General features: G+C 32.6%; 1 protein-coding gene and 2 long non-coding RNA genes across 4 annotated transcripts; 1 reads left to right on the top strand and 2 right to left on the bottom strand.

The window, feature by feature from the left end:
• Positions 1 to 1,681: 1,681 nt before the first annotated feature.
• LOC130995740 (probable LRR receptor-like serine/threonine-protein kinase At1g14390) lies at positions 1,682 to 4,818 on the bottom strand. Of its 2 annotated transcripts, none has more exons than XM_057921143.1 (6): positions 3,202 to 4,818; positions 2,991 to 3,124; positions 2,659 to 2,902; positions 2,394 to 2,578; positions 2,170 to 2,331; positions 1,682 to 2,095 (listed from the first exon to the last, which is right to left on the bottom strand). In XM_057921143.1, the coding sequence occupies exons 1-6, from the start codon at positions 4,367 to 4,369 to the stop codon at positions 1,838 to 1,840; spliced, it is 2,151 nt and encodes a 716-aa protein (XP_057777126.1). In that variant the 5' UTR covers positions 4,370 to 4,818; the 3' UTR covers positions 1,682 to 1,837. The 2 variants fall into 2 exon arrangements, with proteins under 2 accessions (XP_057777126.1, XP_057777124.1); XM_057921141.1 differs by having other exon boundaries at positions 2,659 to 2,905; positions 3,202 to 4,728.
• LOC130995741 (uncharacterized) lies at positions 4,597 to 5,146 on the top strand. The gene is made up of 2 exons (XR_009092258.1): positions 4,597 to 4,723; positions 4,853 to 5,146. It is a non-coding gene; the product is annotated as an uncharacterized LOC130995741 (long non-coding RNA).
• A 10,213-nt stretch (positions 5,147 to 15,359) lies between these two features.
• Positions 15,360 to 16,814, bottom strand: LOC130995742 (uncharacterized). Its single transcript, XR_009092259.1, has 2 exons — positions 15,815 to 16,814; positions 15,360 to 15,714 (listed from the first exon to the last, which is right to left on the bottom strand). It is a non-coding gene; the product is annotated as an uncharacterized LOC130995742 (long non-coding RNA).
• Between the last annotated feature and the right edge of the window lie 1,650 nt (positions 16,815 to 18,464).

Genomic DNA, 18,464 nt, shown 5'->3' on the forward strand with positions numbered 1-18,464 from the left:
ACAGTACTTATAATCTTCGAATATATTTATAGATACTCTCATTCTTAGCCGCTACTTATAATTGCATCAAATATATATATATATATATGAGTTCAAAGGTCTTTAATTGGAGTTTACCGTGACGCGATCTTTAAATTTTTTTGTTTAATATTGTTAATTTATTATATAAAAAAAACACATGTGTTGAGAAATAAGTAGGTTCTATAATGGAAAATCGAAAAATGATTGTCTAATGTAATGGTGTAGAATAATATCAACTCAGAAAACAAATCAGATCTTTTATGCTAGCAGAAAATGTGGTATTTTCTACAGTGCCAGATTCTATAAATACATTCCATTGCGTATTTAAGATGCACAAGGTACTCGAACTTGACACAAACACTTGAGCTTTTCTACGATTTAACATTTTCTTTTCAAAAAATTGTCAGTCACATCGTTGGAGGAAATCGCTACACTAACCATTCTCTATGTGCATTTGGAGAAGTAAAAACCTTGAGGCAGCAGCAGCAGTGCTTGCTCGCATTGTGTTCTAGTGAATAGAAAATGTATCTGCTGGACAAAAATCTGTGTTCTGTATGTTCAACATTACATATTGTTGTGAATCGAAGCTCAAAACAGAAAACCAAATCTGAAAAATTAAGAAATGCAATGATCAAATCTAAAGAGACAAGATTTACGTGGTTCGATCTAACTGCCTCTCAACTTCACTAATCAACAACAATTTACAATTGCAGCTCAAGAACAAGAAAAATGGCAGACTTTAAGCCTACTTCAACTAAGGCACTGCACTCTAGTGCTATCTATCGAGAAGCCAGAGCAGAAACGAAAGCCATGGCTGTAGCTGACATGAATCTTGTGCAGTGGTTCAGATTACATTTATCAAGATCATTTCCGATGATGCGAATGTTAGAGTAGAAGTAATCTGCAGTAGACAATATGTGAATTTAGGAGGGAAAATGTGCAAAGAATCGATTAATGAGCATGCATGCATCATGCTGGAAAGAGATGTGCTAACAGAAGCATTAGAAATAAGCTTCAAAATCACATGTAAGGGTGGTATTTAATTAAGAAACAAAATAAAAATCGCAAGTCAGTGACAGCATATAAGAACTTGAGGAACTCCAGTACAGCAAGTTGAAAATTACTCAAATGGCTATATAATTTAACTTTAAAGTAATCCAAAATAACCAAATTGCAGGAAGGGGAAAGACCGTTTTGAGCATGATAAAATGAAATGAAGCATGTAGTTGCTATACTGCACCTTCTTGATAGGCAAACATTACAGAGATGCTACGGAATAAAGCAACCACTATCAGCTAAAAATTACAGCATAGTATATACTATCCCAGCACTCAGAAACTGAAATTAAGTGCAACCATGTTCATTACTAGTTAAAATGATTGAGGGCAAGCACGTACTACCAGATAAACATTTGTTTGTAACGCTACTTTACTAAAAAACTTGTAAGAGCTCACCAGTCATTTGCCTATCAACTAAGTTTCTTATTCCGAATCTTACAGATCGAAATACAAGTAATGGCATCAAATAACTTCAAATTTCCCCTCTTACACAAGTTGTGAATTCAGTATAATCTTAGTCAACAAATTGTGCAGTATACATACACAATTTCACAATTTTCATATGGGCCCTTTTTGCATTGATGTATGAAAAGAAAAAAAAGTACAAGGATAGGCGCTCTTTTGCATTATACTAAGATGGAAAAAACAGAGACTTTTTTACAAAATTTATCATAAAAATTTGCTAGATACAAATCCTGTTTAGTGGAATCAGATTATGACTTGATGCATCAAAGTAATGAAAGTATATATTGGCATAATCAGATTCTGTTAGTAAGGTTTCCACTAAGATTTCCACTAAGGTTGCCACTGTTGGTCCATCCTTCTTGAACCTGCACCGAATACTGCATATGCCACAGCACATCCTCCACCGTCGGCCGCCCCATCGCTTCTTTGCTCAAGCAGTTTATGCTGATCTGCACCACTGTTTTCAACGATTCATAGGCAAAGGTCCCACGCATCGACGGATCAATCAAGTCTCGTAGTTTCGATGGTGATTCTGCTAAGCTCCTCTCCAACTGTAACATGCTCAAGTTATGTTAGAGATTAAAGTTTGAGGTAATGTATGTAAGAATGCAAAATGTGAAATTACCTGAAATTTAAGGTCTTGTAGTTCAGTTTGAGAGTCTATAGGTCTACCAGTGATGAGTTGAACAAGAATAGCTCCCAGCCTATATATATCTTCCTTTTCTGGATTTTGTCTGCTTTCTGAATTTGAGGCGTCTGATCCATGCAGAGGACTTTCTGTTCCCACCTGTCATCAAACCAACAATGTCAACAACTTTGTGTTGGTTTGAGTTTGTGGTTTGGTCTGACCTTAGACGGTATGATGATGTTGTAGCTACTGATTCTGGCAGTGAGGCTCTCATCTAAAAGAATGGTGTCGATTTTGATGTCGTTCCCAACAATTCCGGCGGTGTGCAGGTACTGAATCCCTCTGGCTACGCCCATGCTGATGCCCATTCTCTGCGGCCATTTCAGGGCTTCTCTTTTTCTCCAATCTGTTGATCACGAAAATATATAAGTAAGCTGCTATCCAAATAACTCACTCGTTGTGATGACCAAGTGGTGTGCTGTGTACCCATGAGATGGTCCCTCAATGAGGCGTTAGACATGTTCTCAAGCACGATGAAGACGGTGGAGGCCGTGCTGGGGTGGTCGTGGTAGGAGACGACGCAGTGGCCTAGCACGCTCACCAAGTGCCGGTGCCTCAGCTTGGATATCACCTCCATGTGCTGCTGCAGAGCCTGAGCTGAATGCTTCTGCTTTAGCTTCAAGCATTTCACAAGCACCACTGACCCATCTCTCACCCTTCCTCTGTATAGCTGCTGTTTCATCATTTTTACACAAAGATGTCATATTGAAGTTCAACACAAACACACACACAAGAAACACAGCAATATGTATATCTACCTGCCCTTGTGATCCTTCTCCCACTAGATTGGATGGATCAAAGTTGTTGGTCGCGTCTTCCATATCCTCGAGTGTGAACACGTGGTACGGTGGCAGCCCAAGAGACGTCATCCTCATCGGCTGCGGAACGTGCCCTGATCAAAGGATTCAAATCAGATCAAAATGAGTGTAGACTCAAGTTATATGCAAGCATTGTTGCATTGGTGCTTACTTCCAATTGGAGAGCCTTTCTCCATCACAAAACTCTCACTTCTGAATTCATTAAGCCCTTTCCTCTGCAACTTTCTATAAATAACAAGAATCAACAGCCCCAAAACACCCAAAATCGCCACAATCCCACCAATAACTCCAAGCACAATGCCCAATTTCAAGGTAGATTCCTCTTCCTTCCTCCTCGCAGGAGGCATAACGGCCAGTGCATCTTTCCGGCAGAAAGCATTCGGCCTCTGATACTTGGAGGTTGTGTTAGACAGACAGTTCCACATTATCAGAACCGTTCTGTTCCCGACGTTGGGAGCAAGACAAGAAGGTAACTTCCCAATCAAAAGATTGCTCGAAACATCAACGAAGCTGAGATTCCCACTGCAAGAAGCATTGGGAGGAAACGTCCCAGTCAGCTGATTCTTGGCAACACTAATGTGCTCAATCAGCGGCAATGAAAACAAGAAGGAAGGAATCGGGCCAACCAGCTTATTAGACGAAGCATCAAGATATTGAAGCTTGTACAACTTGTTCAAATCTTGAGGGATTTCGGATCTCAGAGAATTGTTGGCAAGATTGATGAACACAAGATTGGTGCCTAGGGATGGAAACTTGGGCCCAAAATAGTTGTCTCTCAAATCGAGCTCTTGCAGCAAGGTTAAAGTAGATAGATCAGGAAGACTCCCATTGAAGAGATTGTCACGCAGAACTAGGCTTGTCAACCTCGGATAAGTCGAAACAGAGGTAGGCAGTTGGCCGGCGATGAAGTTGGAGCTGATGTTGAGAACTTGAAGCGAGCGGAAACGGTTGATTTTTGGCGGCAGGGGGCCCCACAGACCTAAGGAGACGAGCGAGAGTTTCTGCAGATTTGGGAGCTTAGTGAGGACGGTGAAGAATGAATCGGTGGAGAATCTGGCGGAGAGAGCGTGGGAAGGGGAGGTTCTGTTTCCGACGATGGTTAGCTCTGTGACGTGATTTTGGGAACACACGATTGTGAGGGTGGGCGTGGGAGGGAGGAAGCAGAAGTTGGTCCAGTTGCTCCATGTCTCAAGAGCTTGTGGGTATTCTAGAAGCTGCTGGATTTGGAATAGGATTCTGCTCTCTGTTGGAACTAACTGTGCTTCCGATACGAGGACAAATGTAGCAAGCAAACACAGCGGAATCCATGAATACTCCATCACTAGAATCTCCAAGTATTCAATGAGGAGATGAAAGAATCATATGGTAATAGGAAAAAGGGCGGCTATGATTTCACCTGAGCATCCCATAAAAGTTAAAGAAAATGTGATTCTTGGCTGTCTGAAATCAATGAGGTGCAAGAAAGTTTTGAGTGAAAAGTGACTTCACTTTTTGCCTACTACTTGTATATGATGGAAAAGGATTAATGATATTTCTCTAGTAAATACAAAACTGGACCAAAATGGGGGGCAAAAATATCGTCAGGAAAACCGGTAGGAGTTGAGGATGATTCAATGCACAGGATTCATATGGAGTAATATTCATCCAGAGATCTGAAGCTGACAATTTCCAAAGTAAGCTAGAGTCAAGTCATAGCTCTTTATTTTCACACAAGATTCATTATTTCTTTTCTTTTTTTAATTATTTTTTTGGTAAGTCATAACTTATAGTGAGTAGTAATAATGATTCGTGCTCAAAAATAGAGGAAGCCATGCATATATATGAGATTAATGCGGTGGTCCAGTGAGAAGCTTAGCCGTGGATTAAGCATAAGTCAACGTAGCTCGGAATTCAACGGCTTTTGTTGGAGTTGGTGGAGTTGCATGTAGGGGAAGAGTGTTCTCTGCTCAATGGGACAGGCCACGTGGGGTTCTCGTGAGATAGGATGACTTTTCTTTTCTTTTCCATTATTTTTTTGGGTGGGGGTATATGATATCATAGAGGAATAATTAGTTAGAGATCTCGATATTAAATTCTCATTATCGATTTCAATTGCATCCGTCGTCACGTCCATTCTAATTTTTTTTCTGTCATTTACTTGTAATAAAATAATTGTCGCTCTCGTCTTCGGGACCTGTGCTCATTTATTTTCTTGTCATGCAAAAAAAAAAACGTTGTTGATTATAAAATTTAATTTTGAAAAATAATTACTTACAAAATATTACTACTTTTTTTTTTTTTTTTTGATCAATAAAAAAATTCATTAAAAAACTGGGGTGGTACTAGGAGTACCAAAAACATCAAACAAGTGGTGCGAACTCGTTAGAGCACCACAAGGTAAAAGAAACATTGAACTCGACAATATGGAAGATTTTGTTCCAGCTCCAAAGCCTCCCTTTGACCTCATTAACAAGATTGGACACCTCCCAATTCTTGTTCTCAAACCTACTCTCATTCCTATACTTCCAGATCAGCCAAACAGTCCCAATCCAAAGAGCTTTAAGGAAGTTCTTGTTTCTTTTACCTCTTCCTCCTCCAATGAAAGATATGAAATGATCTTCGACTTTTTGTGGTTTAGCCGTTTCCATTCCAATCCATTGATGGATTTTGTCCCACACGCGATCGACTTTCGGACAATGGAGAAAAGAATGTTCAGCTGTTTCCTCCCTCCACACACATGCATTGCACCACTGTTCTTCGGCTGGGATGAGGACATTCCTTTTGAGAAGGTTTTCGCAGGTTGGCAGCCTGTTACAAATGCTTCTCCAAGCTGTCACTCTGGCTTTGTGAGGAGCCGGTGCCGTCCACATTTGGGCAGTAGCTTCAATGTGTCTCCCAAAATGATCACCTTCCGCCTTTGCGCACTCCTCATAGGCCGCTTTAGTCGAGAAGTTCCCCCCCGCTGCGTTATTCCAGCTCCAGCCGTCCATAAGTTCTAGGCAAGGAGAAAGCGCCCCAATGACTGACCTCAAATTTTCCTCCATCTCCTTCTCCCTCTCCCTCAGCTCCCTTCGCCACTTGAGATCCCACACCCATCCTTCCTCCGTCCATTCCCCATCCTTCGCCACTTACAAAATATTACTACTATTTAATGATGAAGAAATTTCTACATAATTCACGTGAATTGTCCCATACTAAACCCATATTGAGTTGGACGAAGGTTGGAAATGGATTCAATTAATTGACACTATTAATTGTTGTTTAGTTTGGGTAATAAATTAGTAACAATTACCTTTATCAATCACCTAATTTGTTACCCTTCAAAATATAGAAGAAACAAAATAAAGGAATCTCGTATTAGTGATTCATTTCCATTGTTGAATCAAACACTCAATAAAAGTAATAATTGTTATCATTCCTCCTTTTTATTCCATTCCATTCTCTTTTCATTTATCTACCTAACCAAACAAGCACTTGCTCATGACATCGTTGATAGGATACAAAGTTTTATTTAGAAATATTTTTTAATAAACTATTATGACCTAGATTTGTAGATTCTTGGTATATATATTTATATACCTTAAGTTACCTACTATGTTAGAGGAAAATTATTATATACATTGTTAATTAATAGGCTTCAAAATAATAAATCGTACGACATCTATAAAACTATGTGCTCATAATTACATAATTTACATTGGTTGAGAATAACATTATACATGCAACCATTATTACATATGTTATGTGTGAACCAATTAGCGCATTAAATAAAGTTCAGTTTTAAACTTTGCATTTCCAATTTTTATCACTTCACACCCAAAACTAAATTGCATATGATAGGGCAAGTGGAGTGAAAATTTAAAACTTATATGCGTTGATAAATTAAAGTTTAACTGTTGATAAAATATTTTTTTTCCGGACAATAAATTAGAAGTTCTAACTATTTAAAGGATTAATGTGTGAATGTATTTTTATTTCTTTAATACCATTTTTTAAAGAAAAAGTTCAACTTAAGTAATTAGATCAATGCCCATTAGTATATATATAGCAATAATTAATACGACATCTCTAGAATTGTTATACTTCCCTTAGCGACTACAAGATAGTAATTTCCTTTATCAATACGATAAATAATACAAAGAGCGTATTTTATTTGTGTTATTTAAACAATTTATTAATATTTACTTTGTAATGTCAAAATTTTATTGAGATGAATAATCAATTATTGTAACCATTTATATTTTATTATTTAAATATTTATAAATGTAAACAATTTCAGGTAGTAAGCAGTATCATTATATGAGTTTGGGAAAAGGACAAGCAATAAAATTATTTTTTTTATCAGATATGAGATGAGTACGGGTATATAAATTCTAAACATGCTTCGTAAATTGTATAATTTCCTAATTTATGAAATTGGTTGACATGAGTTTTAAGAAATGTTTAGTTGATAGTGTGTTATTAATCATAGAGAAAGGTACCAGCCACTTTTATTATTTATACTAGGTATTATTAATATTTACTTTGTAATGTTTTGATTTTCAATAAGACAGATAATCAATTATTGTAACAACTTATATTTGACTTTTTAGATATTTATAGACTTAAACGAGTTTGAGAAAAATTAGCAAATATTACTATACGTGTTTTGACGGGAACCGGTAGTAAAAATATTTTTGAATTGGGTCTGCGACATGACTGATATATAAATTTTAAAAATATTTCGTATAATATATAATTTCTACATTTATTATAAATTAATTTTTAATCTTTTATAATTTATGCTATTTATTATAAATGTATACTTTGTAATGTTCATAAAGACATTGATTGTAAGCTTTTATTGAGTTAGTTAACCAATAACTATAATAATTTATATTGTTTATTTAGATATTTTATAAAATTTAAATGAGTCCAGATAATTAACGGACATTATTTTATACTATGTGTTTGGAAAGAGAGTAACTCTCTCTCACATGTTTGTCAGTTTGGACAGGCGAATAATTAAAATTACTTTTAAATTAGGTTTGGCACAAGTAAAAATATATAAGTTTTAAATAAGTGCATAAATTATATAGTTTTTATTATTCATACCATTTATTGTTAACTCATACATGATACATATAGATGTTCAGGAATCCACATTTATTTTTTGTGGAAGACTTCACTAATGGTAGAATCTAAATAAAAAATTATCTACATACTTACGTAAATTTTCTCTATTTATTAATCTTTTATTATTTATTGTTAATGTTTATTTTGAAATTTTATGAGTTTTTATTGAGATACACAACTAATATCGTAAAAACTTATATTTGATTATTTAGATAATTCATAAATTTAAGCATATTCGGATAATTAGCAGATATTACTATTATGAATTTAAAATGAGAATGGGTAGTAAAATCACTTTTAGTTGAGTTTAAAACGAATACGAGTACATAAACGAAGTTCATAATCCACATATTGTATAATTATTAAATTTATATTTAAAATTATTAACAAAATTTATATATAATAATTAATTCCGTCGAAATTCGACGGGCAACAAACTAGTTGGCATATAAAATACATTAATTCCAAGCAAATTCAGATTTTTAACATGAATTTTTAAAAATATTAAAAAAATAAATTAACTATTCATTAGTAATTTTACCAGTATTTACCTCTTCGACCAAATTAAATATATATGATGTGGTACGTCGGAATTGTAACGTGGACGGATCATACATTTAAAAGAACAGCATCCTACATATTTGATCTAAACATACATTTCGCGAGTTCTCATTATGCATTATGATTTAGCGAGTTTCAACATTGCGATCTAACTTAGTGAGTTTTCTAGTTGCATGTATTTTATAACACTTTTTTTTTTAATTTTATGTTAAATTTTATGCATACTCTCTCCATCCGTGAATTGTATTCTTACATTTTCTTTTTTATCTGTCATAACTCATAACTCACAATAAAAATAAAACTTTTTTTTTTCACTCACAACAAACATAAATTCTTTAAAATCGTATATTTTAAACAGAAGTGCAATTAAGTATAATGATGTTGATTTGTGAAGTGGGTGTGAAATTGAGGATAGTAGAAGTAACGCTTTTAATCAGCCCGACACCTCACAATCATCTCGATATATTAATTCATAGTCGCAACAAATATAAACAGTAGTTTTGCAACACTTTAATATGAATATTGATATGTTCTACGTAAAATACTAGTGCTCGAGATCTCTAATTTTTTGTTCGGATTATTGGAACTCCAAACTGGCTATAATGCAACAGAATCATGGAGACTCCATTTAATGCTGCATAGCGAGAGTGAGAGACAGGAAAAAAAGGACGAATATTAGTGATTCTAGAATCAAGATGATGTCACGTAGTTAAATATTCAAGTACCAAAATTCATGAATCGTCTTGTACCAGGACTGCACATCAAAATGTCACACTACATATATATAATTATATATATATACACCGGATGAGGATTTAAAAAAAATTAGTTCCACTTATAATAACACAATAAAACTGAACATGAAAATTAAAAATAAAATGTCAAGAATATAAAGTGGATAGAAACAATTTATTTAATATATGAAGAGTGGTGGGGACCACATATTATTTTTAGAAAATATGATTATGAATGGACAAATTAAAAAGAAAAGTATATGACTATAGTTGGGGTAATTTACAAATTACAAACATTGCTAGTTGGGATATATATAGTTATATTTGTAGAATAAAGTCAGGGGCGGAGCCAGACTTTCGATTCAGGGGGGTCCAAATTTTTTTAACGTAATTTTGAAAGTGTGGCGAAGTAAATCACTCATCGTTTTTAATTTTTGAAATTTCATCCCCCAATTTTTTCGATTGTCGAATTGTTAACTTGAAGTTTGTGTGAATTATTTCTCCATGTAATATTCATGTTACGATGTATTTTGCAATAAAATTACTACATATTGAAAATTATGGTGCAAATACAAGATACAGGTTCTTTCTAATTTGGAAAAAAAATTAATTGAAATTGTACGAAACGACGTCGTTTAGGCCTCACAAAAACGACGTCGTCTTTACTAATCCACGTAAGGTGCAATTCAACACTCTGACGATCGAAAAAAAAAATAGGGGACGTAATTAAAAAATTGAAAAAATAATGATTTAATTCGCCACAGTCAAAAGTCACGTTAAAATTACAAATTTGAAATAGTTTGTGATTTTATTTGCAAAAATCTCATAAAACTTTGTAAGACAAAGTAACTTTCAATATCAAATTAAAAAAATAAATCTCTAGAATCCAATCCAATCATGATATGTATAAATTAATTATGTGCTCACTTTTTCAAAACGTCTTAATTAACTCTAAATATTGCATACCAATTACAGTTTAAAATAGCTCAACATAATAATAATGTAGATAAAATTATATATTTTTTATTTTTAATATAAAATTACAAAAATATCCCTATTATTTTTGAAAATCCCAAGGGGGCCAGTGACCCCCCTGTCCCACCCCTAGCTCCGCCCCTGAATAAAGTACTGGTTATCTTTTTTAAGGGATATAGTTTGGGGCATATATATAAAATTGTATAAAATCAAGTAGCGAATGCACTTCAGGCATACTTGATTGTAAAGTTTCAGCACCTTATATAGGTTGGGAAAAAGATCCCCTCTGATGTGCACAGCAGGGTGATGTGCATTCAAGTGCATTCAAATTGGAAGAAAATAATTAAAATTTTAATAAAAATAAAAAATCCAAAAATACCAATTCCCCCTGTTTTTGTGCACAGCACCATGCTGTGCACAGTACAGGATCCTTACCCATATAGGTTGTAGGTGATGGCGGTAAGAAGGGCAGTGTTCAAAAACACCGGAGCAGGCTTTTGCTAATGTCAGAAACTGCGGTGATGAGAAAGAAAAGAGGAGATAAGAGAGATAGGGTGAGTTGGAAGTGATAATGTGTATTTTTTTAGTATATATATCGCATAGATTTAGTGTATTATTTAATGAATTAATATATTCTTATAAATATATAATATGTAATATAATCTTAAAATAAAATATGTATTAGGGGAAAAATAGGCAATCCACATGTTGTGTCTAAGGTTCTTTTCTAATGCAAAATAAGTATTTTTTTATAGATTTGGGTGACAAATAAATGTATATCAAAATAGATTTATATTTTATAGATATAATAGTAATAAATATATAATATGGGTAAAATAGGCAATTCACAAGCTGTGTTTAAGACTGCCTTAAGCTCTTTTTCTATTAGTATAGATCTTATATGACATTTAAAACGATATTGTTTTGATTGTCACATCAATTTTAATTTTATTTGCATGTGAAATTTAAAAAAAAATCATGTATGTGGGACAATTTTAAGTTCATATACAAAACTAAAAATGAGTAAAAGTTTGTGTATTTATTCATTAATTCTAACAACTAATTAACGATAGCAATATCAAACCACTAAATTAACATAATTAAAAATCAAATTTATCAGCCGTAAGCATTAATTAATGTTGCATCCTATTTAATGTTCCGATTGATACGATGGTGGTAGGCAGTGCATGTGAGCTAATTCCCACGTGAAGAGTTGTAACTTGTATACATGCGCATATATATATATATTCATTTTTGTCGGTGGTGCCTAAAATCTAATGGCAAAAGCGTAAATCCATCTCACGATTCTTGATTTGATGTGTTAGTATCACCTAATCCCTTCATTCTTGTTTTTGTGTCTCTGTTATGTTGTAGCTGCAAATTATTCTCCATCTTCCAATAATATAAAACCAAAATTTACAGCTACGAGCATTGGAGATATATACACTAGTGTCTAAATATCAAATTGTTTTGTGGTGTTATATTTGTTAGAATCGTCTATTCTTTGCCGATTTTTTTATTTAGAATTTTGTATGGATGCTAAATGAGTTGTCAATTTATCGCTTAAATATTTGTGATTGACCAAGTCAATTAGCTTAATTTGTCCTTCATAGAGATTCTGTAGCGAATTTCAATTTGTTAATTGTCTATTTCTCGAGGAGTATTATTTCCTATATTGAGCAGACTACTTCTATTATTTTATTTTTCTTGCCTTAAAATAGATAGGTGTGTTTAGTTGTTTATTACTTTTTGGCACCTACTCAAACTTTAATTAAGAACGAATTTCTAAAATTCATTCTCTTATAAACTTCATTAAAACAAAAAAGTTAAAGATTTAAATTTATGAGGTGAGCTCTTAGGCTCGATATTTTTCAGTTATAATCCAAATGATCTGAAACAAAATATTAAAAATTTAAAAGGCAAGATAGTACAAGAAAAGAGTAAATTAACTACGTCCATAGAGTTGGGTTTTGTTTCTAAAAAAAACAAAGCGTTTTGATATTATACTACCATGCACCTGGTTGCTTTCAAAGGGAAAAATATAAATGAATTTTCCTTGGGAATCAATTTTCCATGTCTTAGAATGAAAGGCAGCTGGCAAATTGATGATCTAAGGGCTGAAAATTGTTCATATTTTATAAAAAAAAATATGTTTTTATTCTAGCTCTCCCCTATATATATATATATATATATATATATATATATATATATATATATATATATATATATATATAGGGAGAGGTTCAGGAAAGAACCATAAATAAAAGAAGACCAGAGAACCATTTTCAGCCATTCGATCATCAAGATCTACGGTGGATGCATCATCTTGTTGGATGAATGCAGATCCTGGGTTCGAATCCTGAAGGGAGCAATTTTTTTTATTTTTTTGATTGCATTAATTTTAACAGCGGATGCATTAATTTTTACAGTGAATGCATTAGATTTGATGGTTCTCTCGTTCTCACAAATAATGTAGTTCTCTCTAGAACCACACCCTATATAGAGAGAACTACATTATTTGTGAGAACGGGAGAACCATCAAATCTAATGCATTCACTGTAAAAATTAATGCATCCGCTGTTAAAATTAATGCAATCAAAAAAATAAAAAAAATTGCTCCCTTCAGGATTCGAACCCAGGATCTGCATTCATCCAACAAGATGATGTATCCACCGTAGATCTTGATGATCGAATGGCTGAAAATGGTTCTCTGGTCTTCTTTTATTTATGGTTCTTTCCTGAACCTCTCCCTATATATATATATATATATATATATATATATATATATATATATATATATATATATATATACTCCCTCCGTCCACCAATCAACTACCCATTTGCCTCAAAAATTTTGTCCACCAATTAACTACCTACTCTGCTTTTTGGACATATATACCCTCCCTTACTTTTTTCAATTACTACACTTTACCAATTGGACCCACCACACTCTACCATTAATTGTCTACTTAATCCAATTTTGATGTTAATTAAATGGAGTAGGATATTTTAAATTTCTAGTTTATTTATTTTCGGAAAATTTTATTTCCAATTTATTTATTTTTGAAATTTTCAGTATATATATTTATTTATTTTCGAATTTTCAGTTTATTTATTTTCTAAAAAAATTATTTTCCAGTTTTCAGTGTATTTATTTATTTATTTTCTGAAAATTTTAATTCCACTTTATTTATTTTCTGAATTTTCAATTTACGTATTTATTTAATTCCAGTTTATTTATTTTCCAGTTTATTTATTTTTCAATTTACAATTTATTTATTTATTTATTTATTTTCTGAAAAATTTAATTCCAGTTTATTTATTTTCGAATTTTCAGATTATTTATTTATTTCCAGTTTATTTATTATTCAATTTTCAGTTTATTTATTTATTTATTTTCTGAAAATTTTAATTCCAGTTTATTTATTTTCGAATTTTCAGATTATTTATTCATTTCCAGTTTATTTATTTTTCAATTTTCAGTTTATTTATTTATTTATTTATTTATTTATTTTCTGAAAATTTTAATTCCAGTTTATTTATCCATTTATTTGTTTCCAGTTTATTTATTTTCTAAATTTTCAGTTTATTTATTTATTTTCTAAAAAATTTAATTCCAGTTTATTTGTTTTCTGAATTTCCATTTTATTTATTTTCGAATTTTCAGTTTATTTATTTATTTCCAGTTCATTTAATTTTCAATTTTCAGTTTGTTTATTTATTTACTGAAAATTTTAATTCCAGTTTATTTATTTCCAGTTTATACATTTTCTGAATTTTCAGTTTATTTATTTTCAAATTTTCTATTTATTTATTTATTTCCAGTTTATTTATTTTTCAGTTTTCAGTTTATTTATTTATTTATCTTCTGAAAATTTTAATTCCAGATTATTTATTTCCAGTTTATTTGTTTTTGAATTTTAAGTTTATTTATTTATTTCCAGTTTATTTATTTTTTGAATTTTTAGTTTATTTATTTATTTAATTCCATTTTATTTAGTTTCTGAATTTTCAGTTTATTTATTTATTTTTAATTTATTTATTTTCTGAATTTTCAGTTTATTTATTTATTTTCGAACTTTAAGTTTATTTATTTTTAAAAAAAAATAATTTTCCAGATTTTAATTTATTTATTTAATTCTAGTTTATTTATTTTCTGTAAAAAATAATTTTCCAGATTTTAATTAATTTATTTATTTTCGAATTTTCAGTTTATTTATTTATTTATTTATTTATTTAATTCCAGTTTATTTATTTTCTGATTTTTCAATTTATTTATTTAATTTCGAACTTTAAGTTTATTTATTTTCTAAAAAAATTATTTTCCAGTTTTTAATTAATTTATTTATTTATTTTCGAATTTTCAGTTTATTTATTTATTTATTTATTTCCAATTTATTTATTTTTGAATTTTCAATTTATTTGTTTTCCAGTTTTCAGTTCATTTAATTAAAGAGTAAAAAAAAGAAAGAAATAGCTTATAAAAAAATAAAAAAGAACACTTTAATAAGTCAAAGCATTAAAATAATTTCAAATAGCTAATGAAAGATTAGCAAAAGTAATCCAAATATATTAACACTACCCTTTTAGTCTTTTACACCGCTTTTACACCACCTTTTTCAGCTTTCTTAGTTTCCGTGCCGACCATCAAATGGGTAGTTGATTGGTGGACGGAGGGAGTATATATATAAACCACAAATGAAAGGCAGCTGGCAAATTGATGTACTTAGTAGGCATTAAACACGCAGTTAGTTTCACCCTTAGGTCTTAATTAATTAATCTATTGCTTGTACGCAGTGATCTAGTTAGGAAAGAGCCACCCCTACTTAGGATTAATTACAAGTCCTTATCATATTTATTGCACGTCCATCAGTTTTTCAGTTTTTATTGATAATTCAATGTTAAACTTACTAATTACTTTTTTCATCCAAAATTAAACAAATACTAACACATAATTAGGTATTTATAGAGTGTGTTTTCGGAGCAAGAAAAAAAAAGTTTTTGTTACATCATTTACAATTGATGTATTGTTTTTTATAGGGTTAAGTATTAAATCCACCTATAACATAAAGACCCTTATCACATCTAGCACCTTATGGTCGAGGTTGGGTCAACTAAATCCCCGAAGTACTTAATTTCCTCCAATTAACCTCTCTGCCCTAACAGACGGTTAACGCCGTCCTTTTTAAATATAAAAATAAAAAATTGAATCGGTGGGCCCCACCCTTCCACCATTTCTCTTCGTTACCAAATTCCCATTCAGCTAAATCTTCTGTCAAGCATTTCGGCGAACACTTAATCTGCATACCATTCTCAATACCATTATTCTGCCAAGTAATTTAATGGAACAAGGGATTTTTGTTTACAAAATGATGAAGCGGAAAGAAGGGAAGAACTCACCTCAAATTTATCCTTGCCGATTAATGAAGGCGGCGGCGACGCTCTGGTGACAGAAAAACCAATGACTGAATTTGTGTGAGAGGGAGATGTATTGAGAGATAGATGGAGCAGGAGAGGAGATAGGGAGTGAGAGGTTTCTAGCGGTGGCGGGGGACGATTCGGCACCGGACAGAGACGGGGACCTACGCGAAAAAGGAGAAGAGAGTGAGCGAGAGCTTGAGAGAGATAGAAATTGAGATAGAAGAGAGCGCGAGAGATGGAGACGCGACAGCAAACTCGATTCACCGAAGAAGAAATTTCAAGCTAGGGCACGCGAACTATAAAAAAAAAGAGGGAACCCGACGGAGAGTCTATTCCGGCGACCTCACCTCCGTCGTCGCATACACCGAGCGCGTCTGCGACCTCCATCCCTCCATCTCCGACCTGTAGCAGATGCTCATCGCCTTCCAAATCCTCTGCGCCGCCGCCGCGACGGCAGCGCAGAGACGCAGAAGCCGACTTTGGACTACTACAAAATTCTGTAGGTGCAAAGGTTCTCGCACATCAATTCGATTAAAAAACAATACTAGAAGCTGGCTTTGATGCTTCACCCCGATAAAAACCCCTTCGTGGCGTCTGAAGAGGCATTCAAGCTGGTCGGTGAGGCTATGCGGGTGTTGTCTGATAAGATCAGGCGCAAGGAGTGCGACATAAGGCTAAGGATTGCTATGCAGTAAGAAGCAGCGGGGGCGGTGGCAAGTTTCCGGCGTTTTTCCGACGAGTTTCCGGCGAGCTTGGTGAAAAAGAAGGCGTAGGTCCCACCACCAATGAAATAATAATAAAAAATTAAATAGTTAATGGCGTTAACCGTCCGTTAAGTCGTAGGGGTTAATTGGAGGAATTTAAGTATTTCGGGGGTTTAGTTGACCCAACCTCGACCATTGGGTGCTAAACGTGATAATGACATCTATGTTAGGGGTGGATTTGATACTTAACCATTTTTTATATAACTAATTAGTTTTCCGTCTATACGATATATGAGAGATAATATTTTTATATAAATAAATATTATTTTAAAATAACTTTATATTTAAAATTTAATTATTTATTATTAATATTTGTGTATCAAATTTTTTGAGCTAATTGTTAAAATATGACCGTAATTTTTAGTATTTTTAAAAAATATGACTATAAAGATTAATGAAAAATATGAATATATGAAGTTTAGTGAGATTAATCAAATCACTATATATATGATCCCACTCCCACCATATATATTGTGACGGTATTACTAATGGTAAGTACTTAATCACTAATTAAAGCAACAATTATGTCGACAATAGATTGTGAGGGTATTACTAATTGTAAGTATTAAAATGCAACAACTATGTCGACAATAGAGCCTGCCAAATAGGAATAAATAAAGGAACAAATTTATAAAAGCAAGGGTTAATTGCATATAAATTATTGAACTTTCAACAAATTCTCATTTTGCACATGAACTTTAAAATCTTTATTAAAATTACTCAACTATTAATTTCTTCTCATTTTGCATATTTGTTCATTTTCTGGTCAAACTTTGGGTCTAAAATGACGTCATTTCCATCTAACTATACATTACAATGTCAATTCTATTTTTTCACACGATCAACATATTCATGTTAAACGAGTATATTTATGTCATGTCACCATGGTGAAAAATGGGCAAATATGCAAAATGAGAAGAAATGAAGTTTTAAAGTTCATGTGCAAAATGAAAATTTGTTGAAAGTTCAGTAATTTATATGCAATTAACTCTAAAAGCAATGATTATAAATGAATAAAAAACAAAAATTTCCGTTAACAATTGAACAGATGCCAAAAGCTCAAATTTTAGTCTAGAGATTAGCAAAAAAAACGAGAGGAGGAAAATTAATTCCCACCAAATTTAAACTCCAATTATACACTATATAACTTGTTTTACACTCCACAAATTCATTACAGCCAAACCACATCACAAAAACATAACAACAGATTCATTACATCAAACACTTACAAAATGTCAAATTGAAACACTTGAAGAATGATAGGGTTGTTCAATGGATGCCACAATACTTGGAGAGTGGAGTTCTTACGAGAGAGGCACCAAAAGAGGTTGCTGCATTTTTCATAATATCTGTGAGGTCAGTCCGAATAATCTAGGCAATTGCAAAGAAACAAATAGAGAAAGGTGAAATTGTGCATTTTGAAAATAGACGAAAAGGTAAACAACATGTTGATAAGATGATGCCTGACGAAGAAATGATCAAATCACTTCATGTTAGAGAGAGAAGTACAATTAGGAAGATGACAGCCAAATTAAAAATTTCCAAATCTCTACTAACAGAGTAGATTAAAAAGAAACAATTAACAGATCATACATGTGATGTGAAACCACTACTTACTGAGGATAATAAGCTTGCAAGGCTTAAATTCAGTTTAATCCAACTTTGTAACTAAGTTAGATGGGTGAGAAGACCCAGATCTAAATCGAAGTCCTATCTAATTCAGGTGGCAGCACCGCCCCCGGAGGGACTACCAATCGTCAACCACCAAATCGAAGGCCGCCGTCGACAATGAGTTTTACCTGTGTTTTTCACCAAAAATTCACGAAATGGAGAACTTGAGTAGAGGGCAATTTTGTCTTCTAAAA

Source organism: Salvia miltiorrhiza, chromosome 7, assembly GCF_028751815.1.
Source record: "Salvia miltiorrhiza cultivar Shanhuang (shh) chromosome 7, IMPLAD_Smil_shh, whole genome shotgun sequence".
Classification (NCBI taxonomy): domain Eukaryota; kingdom Viridiplantae; phylum Streptophyta; class Magnoliopsida; order Lamiales; family Lamiaceae; genus Salvia; species Salvia miltiorrhiza.